The sequence below is a fragment of the Penaeus chinensis genome, chromosome 18, assembly GCF_019202785.1.
Source record: "Penaeus chinensis breed Huanghai No. 1 chromosome 18, ASM1920278v2, whole genome shotgun sequence".
Taxonomy (NCBI): Eukaryota; Metazoa; Arthropoda; class Malacostraca; order Decapoda; family Penaeidae; genus Penaeus; species Penaeus chinensis.
Genome location: NC_061836.1, coordinates 28,693,402 through 28,705,901, shown reverse-complemented (window position 1 = coordinate 28,705,901; position 12,500 = coordinate 28,693,402). Strand labels below are relative to the sequence as shown.

Here is a 12,500-nt window from a genome sequence, read left to right as displayed (position 1 = left end):
TTGTTGAGGTATAATTAAACGTCAAACTGAAAGCAACTTCTCGGAATCCTTTTCATCTGCTGTTGAGCAAATGATAACCGGAACGATGCACAAGAACAGCGATGTGACGTCAGCAGTGTCACAGAACGAACTGAAAGATCATATATAAAGCGACCAGAACCTGTACCAGTCAGTTGCCATTGGATTAGCATCAGAGTAACGTGCACAAGAAACCCTCTTCTCTTTCAATATGAAGTAAGTTTTATACAGAATATCTTCGTCGTTATTTTGGCAAATTTAGCATATTATGCCGATCATTATTTCCTAATAACAGATATATCATATGTAGTATATCATGGTATGGTTACTAAATACTATGTCGTTTCTAGGGTGACACTGATCCTGGTCCTGATGGCCGTCGTTGGCCTCTCCTCTGCCTACTCCCTCGGCGATGTCTCCGAGAAACTCCAGCGTGTTGAGAGGTGAGTTTGCAAGCAGGATCTGCTATGCACGATATTGCAAGGTTAGCAGTCAGTTTGAGCCAGATCAAGTGATATCCAATTGTTCACAGTGTTGTAGGTATGACGAATACTCTGAATATATAATTTCATTTATATATGTTATTGTTAGCCTCCTCCTTTCAACAACAGATAGCAAGAAACAGAGACAGAAATTTGATTTTATTATACACAAAATAGGGAAAGAAAAGAAGAATCTACAAGTCCAATTAGCTAGTGTACTTTCTGGCAATAAAGTGTTTCTCTTTTCCTCAGGGACATCAGCGCTGGGAGCACCGGTACGAGCAATAGCATGTCCTTGGAGAGCAGAGAGAAAAGGTTAGATAGTGCAAGATTTTTTTTTTTTTTTTTTCATATTACATACCTTTATTCCTAGTACTAAGGGTTCCTACAAGCGTATTGTAATGGGACTTCCCTCGAGAAGTTTCATTGTGGTGAGAGGTGAGCTTGCATGCAGGATGTACTATGCGAGAGGAAAATAATCGAGAGTGCAAGGTTGGTAATAAAATGTATCTGTATTAAGCGATATCCAAATGGTTTCTTTATTGTAGGCAGGAGGAGGACTCTGAATATAGAACCGTATTCCTACATTCTATTCCAAGACCATCCTTCTCCTTTAGGCGAAAGAAAACGAGAAGATATTTTTTTTTTCTATGCTAAGAAAGATCTTTATTAAGTCCGGTTAACTCTTGTCCTTCCTGATTATCAATATCTTCCTTTTGTTTCGTCAGAGATATCAGCGGGGACAGCACCGGGACGAGTTCCTTGGAAACCAGGGAGAGGCGGTAAGTGAGGAAGACGTATCTTGTCCTGTAGAATTGCCTATACTCACATGCCTATAACTGGAATTCAAGCCAATTATGCCAATGACTGTGTAAACGTTTTTAACCTTTTCCTTCAGTGATGCCTTCGCTGTCTCTCACGACCTTGATCTGAGGCGCCTCAGGAGGTAAGTCAAAGGCAGGCGTTGAGGAATGTGTGTTGGTGAAGACAATGGTTTTTAAACATTATTTTTAAGTACTAAAACACAAATGAGAAATGTTCCCGCTATGTAGGATATATATATATATATGTATATATATATATAAATATTTATATACACACACACACACACACACACACACACACACACACACACACACACACACACACCACACACTAACATATGTGTATATATACAAACACATACATATATATAAACATGCACACGCATATATAGAGAAATATATATACACACACAGACACAAACACACATATATACATGCAAAAGCATACATACATACATACATACATATATATATACTGTATGCAAATTACTATGTAATCATTAACTTATCATTTATTCACTTCCTCCCACGCCGCTCAGACGCGCCAGCCCCGACAGCGGCAGCTCCGAGAGTAACAGCGCCAGCAGCTCTGAGGAAATGACAACTACCGCGCCTTGAAAAACGACTCGGAAAGGACGGAACTGACCATCGGCAAACGACCTGACTACCATTCAGCTCTCCTGATTTGAATAAGGATATTTCGAATATTCAAAATTCTTTCAATTTTCTACAGAAAGATATGTCATTAGCAAACTAAATTTTTGATTTTATATAGACAATAATCTGCAATTTGAGTAACCAAAAGAATAAAGTAATTGGCAAGAAATACTTATGATTTTCTCTTTTTTGCCAACTATGTTATGGCAGAAACCATTCGTAGGTAGTTTATATGATGGGATTATATAAACATACACATATATGTGTGTGTTTATATAGAGTGGAAGGTATACATACTATATATTCGTATATATATGTATCCATACATACACATATATCCATTTAATATGTAAGTATACTCGAATATTCAATATGAGTATACATATATATGTAATATATGTATACACACATAAACACACACACACACAATCACACACACACAAACAGACACACACAAACACAAACACACACACACACACACACACACACACACACACCCACATATATATATACACATATATGTAAACAAAAGAAGGGAAACATATAAATAAATATATATATATATATATATATATATATATATATACATATGGCGTAAGACGACGAAATAGAGATTAAATACAGACGAAGATCGTCATGCATCGTTTAGGTAGAGGAAATGAGCAGGAAGAAAGAGACAGAATCTCCTCTGTCGGTCCCGGGATTACGTGGCCCTTGCAATTGCGTGCAACAAGATGGACAGACTCCTGCTGGCAACTTTGGCAAGGGGAGTGCGCTTCCGAGTTGTGTGGGAGAATAACGGGCAGAGAGTCCGGTATTGGAGAGTATTACGGAAGAATGTTGTGAGCTCTTGTTAGGGGAAAGATTAACAGCTTGAGGGGGATTTTCGTGATGGATTTATGTGTATATTATTTGTTTTATTATTTAAGATAGTTGCATATATACAGAAAACCGTTGGGTCACATGCTTATAGATTAGTTATAAGTTTTCCAGTTTTACCTATAGAAAGAACTGGTGGTGACAGTGAAATCTAATAATCGTAGCATATATATATATACATATATCTATCTTTTTGTAAACATATCATATATATATACACACACACATGTATCTATCTTTTTGTAAACATATATATATATATATATATATGTTGTGAGGTCTCCGACCCTTCCCCCCCCCCCTCCTGGACTGTAAACCCTACCCCCCCCCCCTTATCCTCCTTGTTTCCCTTAGTCTTTCCCCTACCTCCCTTTTGCTTTAGTCTCCCCCTTTACCTTCTTCTCCAAACTTTTCTTCTCTCTCTCCCTCTCCTCTTCTCTTCACGTATCATCCTGACACCTATACCCTATTTACTCTATTTGCTATCCTTCGTCCCTCGTAAATACTCTCTCGTTCTCTTGCTCTCACTTCTTCCTCGTTTATTTCTTTTGTTCCCTTTCATTTTTCCTCTTTCCCTTCTTAATCTTGCGGCCGTCCTTACTTTCCACTATGCTAATCTCTTTTTCTCTTTCCCGTTCCTTCGTTGTGCATTCTTATCCTTTTCTCTCGTTTTCTCTCTCATTTCCTTCATTTACTTCTTTCGTTCACTTCTCTCCTTGCTCTTCTACTCCGCGATTTAAGCTCCTCTGTATCTTTCTCTTCTCCTTTACTAATCTCCTTTTCGCTTTCTACTTTTTCTATTCCGCTGTTGCTCTCTTGCTCATTTCTTTCATTTCCCTCGCTCGGCTCGCTTTCATTTCTTTCCTTTTCGTCCCTTTCCTTAAGCTTTCATCCTCACACCTACTCCCTATCCCGTTGTAATCTGCACTCAGATTGCACTTTTCTCATTTTATTTGTGTTGATTAGTACCACCTTTATTGAAATTTCGAAGAATTGGTAGTGATCCATTTATGTTGAGTTAGTGCGATGCATTAAAATAAGAATACCTGAGTTTTGTTCATTAATGTTTTGGATAATAATAATAAAAAGGTATGTATTGTATGTGCTGGATCAAAATATCAGTTACCTTAGTAATTGCTTTATTTCTGTTTTCATCATTTAAGATGCCTATGTAATCTAAACATGCAGACTTAAATAATTAAAATATTAAAATGTCCTTTTTTACTATTAAGCTTAATTTTTAGTGTTAGGGGTACATGGGAACCTATAAAAAGCCTAAGGGGTACTGAGGAACAAAAAGTTTGGGAACCCCTGCTCTACCCTAATACCCTACCTATCCCCTCGACACCCTTGATCCCGAAACCCGAATCCTGAACCCTGAATCCCGAATCGAACTTGGGTAATCCAGCGGGCGGCGCTCAAACACGCTGATGATTCCCGCCCACATTCAACTCAGCTATATTCTATTTACTGCCAAACCATGTATTATTTAATAGAGAAATGTGTAAATAAAACTCACAATAGTTATTTCCCAAGTTTGCCTCTTTGGGCTTCAATGCTTCGAATCGGTGAGGGGCGTATAAGCCTGGTGACTTATTTTGCGATTTTTTATCGCTTTATTTTATTATATGTAGTCTTTTAAGGGTAGATGGGGATCTTTATGTGTTCTTTTCATTTTCTTATGCATTTATATTAAATTCTTAATGATTTCAACTTTTTATGATTCATTTTAATACCGAACCCCTCCCCTTTATTTTACTATTTTCATTTTACGTTATTTTGTTTTTATTTTTCCTTTAAAAACTTGCTTAAAAATTTCCTCAGTTTTATTATTAATCACTTTTATTAGTTTTGGATAAGTTTTATGACTTTGGATTCATTTTTTTTTTATATATCTACGACCTGCCACGTTACTACCTTAATTATGGACTATGTTAAGCATTAGAGGCTCAATGAGGACACTGGTGACATCCTTTGTTTTGTTGGCTAATTCTACCCTTTTCTAGTTTTATTTTACTAATTGTTTTTTCTGTTTTATTTACGGTGGTTTTAATACTTTTCATCTGTTTCTAATGTATCTTTTATTTTTTTTTTTTTTGGCCTTTTTACTTTCTTTTTATTGTTATTTATTGTCAATTGTCATTGTTTGTTTAATAAACTGTTCTTAATAAAGTGCATGTCTGTTCTGTTCAAATAACCGTTGCCACAGTGTCGTGGCCAAAGGGAATATAAACCCTGGAAAATAAACCCGTATGGGAGTGGTCTCTGGATTCGATGTTTGAATGTACCCCCCTGGAATACCCTATAATGTGGCGTCGCTGGAGCAACATCTGTTACATGCCAGTTAGGAGATTGCTGGACGTGGGCATTTAAGTTATCCGTTCCTTCAGAACAAGCTTTTTTTAATCGTATTTATATTTTTATGTACCCGTGGTGTTTTGCTTTTATTCTTTTTTATTCATGAGGTCAAGGACAGCATAGCCAGACCCATTTCCTTAAGGGATATGTACCTGGGGCATGGGACAGTGTCTCCACACAGGGGAAGTGAACGGGCCCCCTCCCTCCTTCTTTCGGCCCGAAGCCGCCATCCTCCGCCTGGGTGGATGATAGTTCGGGCTTACCCTCGATAGAAAGCCTTACAATATATACATATATATAGATGTGTATGTGTGGATATACACACACATACATAGATACACATACACACCCATACATAGAAATGTACATATATATATATATTTTTTTATCTATATAAGTAATATATATATATTTATATATATGTATATATATATATATATATATATATATATATATATATGGTCGAGTTCAGGTATGCGCTACAGGTTTCTAACCCTGCCGCCACTTCCCGCGTCCTTCAGATAACGGTCTTGTTCTATTTTTATCTATTCCATATATGTTTTTTCTCTGTGGTTTCACGCTTTCAAGAATCCTAAAGTGACCCTGTAGTTTTTTGAGGTTTTCTATAAACGGACTTGGTTTTATTAATAATAGTTTTTAAAATTTGTAAACACCACATTATAGATAGTTGATGATGTAAATGAAGATTAACGTATATAAGTAACTTATAATGAAAAGAATGTGAACGCACACACACATATATGTATATCATCAAGCGTACTTTAGTTATTTTATTTATTATATTCTAACGCCCTGTATTTTTCTGGTTTATTAAGTGTATTTTAATATTTCGCTCCACAAATATGTTTGATTTACTTTGATTAATTTCTTTACACGCTTTGTCAATTATGTTTCTACTGTGATTGTATTTGAAAGATTTCATTGATGTATGCTTTGGTTATAATTTGTGTGTGGTTATACAGATAGATAAATAGTTATGGGTGCGAGAACACACACACACACATGTATAAATGCATAGATATAAATGTACACATATACACCAAGCTCTTAAACAAGCAGAGTAAGAGACAACTCATAAGAAATAAGCAAAGTATGAGGCAGAATATAAAATCTCAGATGCAGCATTAAGGAACATGACATAATCTATCTTCTAAGTAAAGACCACCTCATTGGATCCTCTCTGCCTGATGGTGAACAAATAGTAAACGGAAGAAAGTTCTTGCAACAATGTACAAGAACAGTCAGCAGCGTTACATGACCAACTGTTAGACCATACACAAAACGCAACGAAACTGCATTTATTGTCACTAATATTGCATCAGCATTAGGACCAAGTGCATAAGACCCTCCTCTCTCTCAGTAAGAAGTAAGATTCATACATAAGAATATATATTTTGTCTTTCTGCGTCTTGTACTGGTCAGTATTTCTTAATCGGAGAAGGGAATTTATTTGGTTACAAAATGCTATCTCGTTCCTAGGGTGATGCTGATCATGGTCTTGGTGGCCGTCGTTGGCCTCTCCTCTGCCTACTCCCTCGGCGATGTCTATAAAAAGCTTCAGCGTGTTGTGAGGTGAGCTTGTGTGAAGATGAAATGAGTTAATTGAGAGTGCAGTTCGTATTCAGATTCATCTGGATCGAGTGTTATAAGTAGGAGGAATATTATGAATATAAAACTGCATTTCTATATTTTATGAGGTATCCTTGTCCTTCCGACAATGGATAGCAAGGAATAGAGACCGAAAATTTGTTCTATTACACAAAATACAAAATAGAAAAAAAATATTAAGACTGCTAAGCTATTGTACTTCCTTTTTCCTCAGGGACATCAGCGCAGGGAGCATGAGCGCGTAGCATGTCCTTGGAGAAAATAGGAAAAAGATATATATATTTTTTCTTTATCTAACACCTCCAATACTTACAAAGTTTAGTAAATGCCTGATATAATGGATCTTCCCTCGGCGATGTCTACAAGAAGCTTCACCGTGATGAGAGGTGCCCTTATATGAACTATGCAAGGGCAAAAAAGTTAATTGAGATTGCAATATTAGCAGTCACATTGAGCTGTATCAAGTATTATCCAAATGTTCTCAGTATTATAAGGAGGACCATATTCCTACGTTTTATTCCGAGACCATCCTTCAGTATAGCATAAGCGTTTAAAGAAAATATGGTTTATTATGCTCATATTTTTAGGATGTCCGATTAGCCATTGTTCTTCCTGGTTATCAATATCTTCCTTTTGTTTTGCCAGAGACATCAGGGGGCGGAGAGGAAGCATGTCCGTGGAGAGAATAGAGAAAAGGTTAGATATTGCAAGTTTTTTTCTCTTTTATCCTTTCTAATCAAATACCTTCACTTCTAATATCTATATTGATTAAAAGCTCATGGTAACAAATCTTGCAAAATATCATCAATAACATCCTTTCCTCGGAGACATCAGTGGAGGAAGCAGTTCCTTGGAAAGCAGGAAGAGACGGTAAATGAGAGTGATTTTGTCCCGTACAGTTGCCTATACACACATTGGAATTCAATCCAATTATGATGTATGATTATGCTCCAATGGGTATAAACGTTTTCACATTTCACCTCAGTGATGCCTTAGCTGCCTCTCACGACCTCGTTCTGAGGCGCCTCAGGAGGTGAGTCGACGCCAGACGTTGAGGAATGTGTTGGTGAAGACAATTCTTTTTAAAAAATTGAAGTATGAAAAAAAAAAAAAAAAAAAGATGCACGAAATATCATGACTATATATATATTCTATATATATAGTGTATGCATGTAAATATTTCCATATCTATTATTAATTAATTCATACGTTAACTCTACCACGCCGTCCAGAAGCGCCAGCTCCGGCAGTGGCAGCTACAGCATTGAGGAGTGAGGATTCCTCTGAGGAAGGGACGACTACCGCTCGTTGAACAAGGACTCTGATGTGACGGCGCTGACATTCGCCTAACGACCTGACCACCATTTGGCTCTGCTCATTTCAATCAGGATAATTAAAATATCTTGACATTATCCTTATCATCTTCAGTAAGACAGATATTTGACAACAGTATTTTGGATCATCATGTAAACAATATTTGTTTTTAATAACTACAGAGAAATAAAGTGATTGGCAAAATTCACGTTTGTATTCCTTTGAATTCTCCCTTCTTTTGCCTAGTAATTCATGTAAGAAATCACGGCATTGGATATATACAGCATGAAATCGGTGTTTATATGGTAAATATATATATATGTATATGTATATATATATCCGATATTGGATATATATATAACATGAAATTGGGGTTTACATGGTAATTCTATACATATACGTTAATATTTGCATAGATATCCATGTAGTTTTGAATAAGTGCAAGTATATATAGATAAATGTACACACAGACATATATGTGTATATATAGTTAGTATAGTGTGAGTGCGTGTGCAGAGCATATGTTAACTTGGCTTTTAGGCATATACTCGTATGTATATGAAGTAAAAGCAACTAATAAATAGAGATGCCTTTTTGTTATAGAAGAAAGATAAAAACACAAGAGCACCATAGAAGTTACACAAATATTAAATGAAATACACACAAGCATAGATATGACTATAGCGTTCACCTGTCTTTCAAGTTATTTTGAACAAGGGAACGAGGGTCCTATGTATATATATATATATATATATATATATATGTATATTTATATATGTATACATTTATATATCTATATATACACACATACATGTTTATAAATATGTATATATATACACATGCACACAAACGCTCACACACACACACATGTCTGTGTGTGTGTGTGCGTATGTTTCAGTTTGTGTGTGTGTGTATGTATATATATTTGTGTGTGTGCGTGTGTGTATATATTACACACACACATATACATATATATAGATAGATATACATATATGCTTATACATATATATCTATATCTATCTATATATGTATGTATATATATGTGTGTGTGTGTGTTGGTATATATATATTTACATTTATGGTTGTGTATATATATACTGTATATGTACATATATATCTATATCTATCTATATATCTATCTATCTATATATATTTATATGCACCCACAGAGAGACATGCACACTCTCATATATATATATATATATATATATATATATATATATATATATATATATACACATATACATATATATATATATATATATATATATATATACATACAAACAAATGTGTATATATAAGTGTTTATATGTTTGCATTTATATGATACATACATTGATATACAAATATATGTGTATATATATCAATATATCTATACATATTCATACACATTAGCACATAGAAACCCTGACACACGCACACATATGTATACACATGTAAATACATGTGCACGCACGTAAACACACACATATATATCATATATATCATATGTATGTATGTATGTACGCATACACATACAGGCATTTATGTGTGTGTTCTACTTACACACGTATATATGTATATATATATACATATATATGTATGTATATGTATGTATGGAATGTTTATGTAGATATATCTTTAAACACACATATATGTATGTGTATGTATACATATAAACATATGTTTGTCTATAGATATATGTATTTATAAATTTATATATATATATATATGTGTGTGTGTGTGTGTGTGTGTGTGTATGTACACACTTATATATTTGCGGCGCTGATACAAAAATTACATTAAAGAAGAAGATACTTTTTTTATCGATTTTTATCGTTTTTTGAAGAACTATAAGTCTTTTCTAAAGTCGGATTTTGTTTTATCTTTTGAAATTCGAAATCACATTAAAGTGTGCTGTATGGCGCAGTGGTAGTGAACATGCGTTCAAATCCCTCGCCGCCATTCCTTGCACACACGGGGTAGTTTCGGAGCAATATGAAACACAATTATATGGTTCGACAGAGACTCTCTGAAATAATTCATTGGTTTGGCCACATTTTCTGTGTGATTGTAGAGATAGATAATTAGTTACGCACACGCTCTAAAATAAGCAAATCAAGAGAGAGAGAAAAAAAAAAACAACAACAAAAAAAACATAAGAAATAAAGTGTGAGTATTATATAAAATCTTAGATGTAGCTCTAAGGAATATGGCATAATTTATTTTCTAGCTGAAGGCAACTTCGTGGGTTCCTCTCTTCCTGACAATAAATAAATAGAAAATGGAAGAAAGTCCTTGCTGCGATCCGCAAGAACAGTCATGTGAAGTCTGCAGCCTCATATATATAGCGCAGAGAAACTTTGTTGTCAGTTGTCATTGCATCAGCATTAGGATCCAGTACACAACAGACTCTCAATATGAAGTAAGCTTCGTCAGAATGTCTTTATAGATTTTCTCGCAGACTCTGCATCTCGTACCAGTTAGTATTTCCTGATCACAAACACAAACATATATAGCATATTATTGTATGGTAACGAAATGCTACTCGTTCCTAGGGTGACACTGATCATGGTCCTGATGGCCGTCGTTGGCCTCTCCTCTGCCTACTCCCTCGGCGATGTCTACGAGAAGCTCCAGCGTGTTGAAAGGTGAGTTTGCGTGCAGATGAAATTAACTGAGAGTGCAAATAGATTCAGCTGGATCGAGTATTATAAGTAGGAGGAATGCTCTCAGTATATATATATATATATATATATATATATATATATATATATATTATATGTATATATATACATACAGCATTTCTATATTTCATGCTAAAGTTATCTTCCACCTTTCGACAGTGGATAGCAAGAAATAGAGACCGAAAATGAGTTCTATTAATCGAAATACAAAAAGAGAAAACTACTCTAAGGCTAATTAGCTTATTGAACTTTCTGACAATATTATTTTTCCTCAGGGACATCAGCGGTATAAGCGGGAGCATGTCCTTCGAGGAAGTAGAGAAAAGGTTAGAGATTGCAAGATCATTTATTTATTTTTATCAGATACCACCATTACTAACATATAGGATGCACTATATGCAGGATGAACTATAAGAACAAAATAGTTCATTGAGATTGCAATATTAACAGTCACATTGAGCTGGATCAAGTGATATCCAAATGTTCTCAGTATTATAAGGAGGAGGAGGACTCAAAATACAGAACCATTCCTACATTTTATCGCAAGACCATCCTTCTGTATAGCATAAGCTGGCAAAGAATAGACATAAAATGAGCTTTATTATGCAAAGAATTTTAGGATGTCCGATTAGCTGTTGTACTTCCTGGCTATCAATATGTTCCTTTTGTTTCGTCAGAGACATCAGCGGGGTGAGCGGAAGCATGTCCGTAGAGAGAGTAGAGAAAAGGTTAGATACTGCGCTTTTTTTTCTTTTTTTTCCTTTTGTAATCAAATATCTTTAACATGAACATTCATTAAAAGCTTATCGTAAAAAAAAAAACTACCAAATATCAGTTACAACACAATGTGCTTCAAATCTTCTGTTTAGCATAAGTTGGCAACAAAAAGATAGGATATGTTGTTCATTATGCCAAGATTTTTAGGATATCCGATTAACCATTGTTCTTCCTAGCTATCAATATCTCCCTTTTGTTTCGTCAGAGACATCAGCGGGGTGAGCGGAAGCATGTCCGTGGAGAGAATAGAGAAAAGGTTAGATACTGCACTTTTTTCTTGTTTCCTTCAGTAATCAAATACCTTCATTTCTAACATGAACATTTATTATAAAAAAAAAAAAAAAAAAAAAAATGTAACAAAACTTATAAAATATTAAGCAGGGAGAAACGGTAAGTGAGTGATCTCGTCCCGTACAATTGTCGGTACATACATGCCTATAACTGGAATTCAATCTAATTATGCCAGTGACTGTAAAAGTTTTAACATTTCTCTTCAGTGATGCCTTCGCTGTCTCTCACGACCTCGATCTGAGACGCCTCAGGAGGTGAGTCGACGCCAGGCGTTGAAGACTGTGTATTGGTAAACGTATGACTATGTATACTATATATATACTGTATATATGACTATTCACTTATTTTTCATTAATCTAGTCAAACATTAACTCCAGAAGCGCCAGCTCCGGCAGTGGCAGCTACAGCATTGAGGAGTGAAGATTCCTCTGAGGAAGGGACGACTACCGCTCGTTGAACAAGGACTCTGATGTGACGGCGCTGACATTCGCCAAACGACCTGACCCTATTTGGCTCTGCTCATTTCAATCAGGATATATCCAAGTACATCTTGGATAAATCTTGGCCTATCATATAGACATTATCCTGCATTTTTATTAACCCAG

General features: G+C 35.3%; 3 protein-coding genes and 1 long non-coding RNA gene across 5 annotated transcripts in view; 3 read left to right on the top strand and 1 right to left on the bottom strand.

The window, feature by feature from the left end:
- Positions 1-12,500, bottom strand: part of LOC125034652 (cubilin-like) — a 334,702-nt gene that overhangs the window by 141,440 nt on the left and 180,762 nt on the right.
- Positions 158-2,152, top strand: LOC125034486. The gene is made up of 6 exons (XM_047626308.1): positions 158-234; positions 369-461; positions 753-815; positions 1,229-1,282; positions 1,399-1,446; positions 1,864-2,152. The coding sequence occupies exons 1-6, from the start codon at positions 230-232 to the stop codon at positions 1,940-1,942; spliced, it is 342 nt and encodes a 113-aa protein (XP_047482264.1). The 5' UTR covers positions 158-229; the 3' UTR covers positions 1,943-2,152.
- The window catches only part of LOC125034480, an 8,573-nt gene continuing 6,627 nt past the window's right edge, over positions 10,555-12,500 (top strand). The window contains exons 1-4 of one of the 2 annotated variants that reach the window (XM_047626293.1): positions 10,555-10,565; positions 10,699-10,791; positions 11,103-11,153; positions 11,810-11,860. In XM_047626293.1, the coding sequence (XP_047482249.1) occupies positions 10,561-10,565; positions 10,699-10,791; positions 11,103-11,153; positions 11,810-11,860 (200 nt within the window). In that variant the 5' untranslated portion in view covers positions 10,555-10,560. Of the gene's footprint in view, positions 10,566-10,628; positions 10,792-11,102; positions 11,154-11,809; positions 11,861-12,500 lie in introns of those variants that run through there. The other variant, XM_047626291.1, reaches the window with a different exon arrangement.
- On the top strand, positions 11,989-12,443 carry LOC125034495. Its single transcript, XR_007115697.1, has 2 exons — positions 11,989-12,149; positions 12,273-12,443. It is a non-coding gene; the product is annotated as an uncharacterized LOC125034495 (long non-coding RNA).

Excerpts from the sequence above, each read along its gene's own strand:
- LOC125034486 (XM_047626308.1), top strand. Across the intron at positions 1,283-1,398 it reads TTGGAAACCAGGGAGAGGCG|TGATGCCTTCGCTGTCTCTC; the intron begins GTAAGTGAGGAA and ends CTTTTCCTTCAG. Across the intron at positions 1,447-1,863 it reads GATCTGAGGCGCCTCAGGAG|ACGCGCCAGCCCCGACAGCG; the intron begins GTAAGTCAAAGG and ends CACGCCGCTCAG.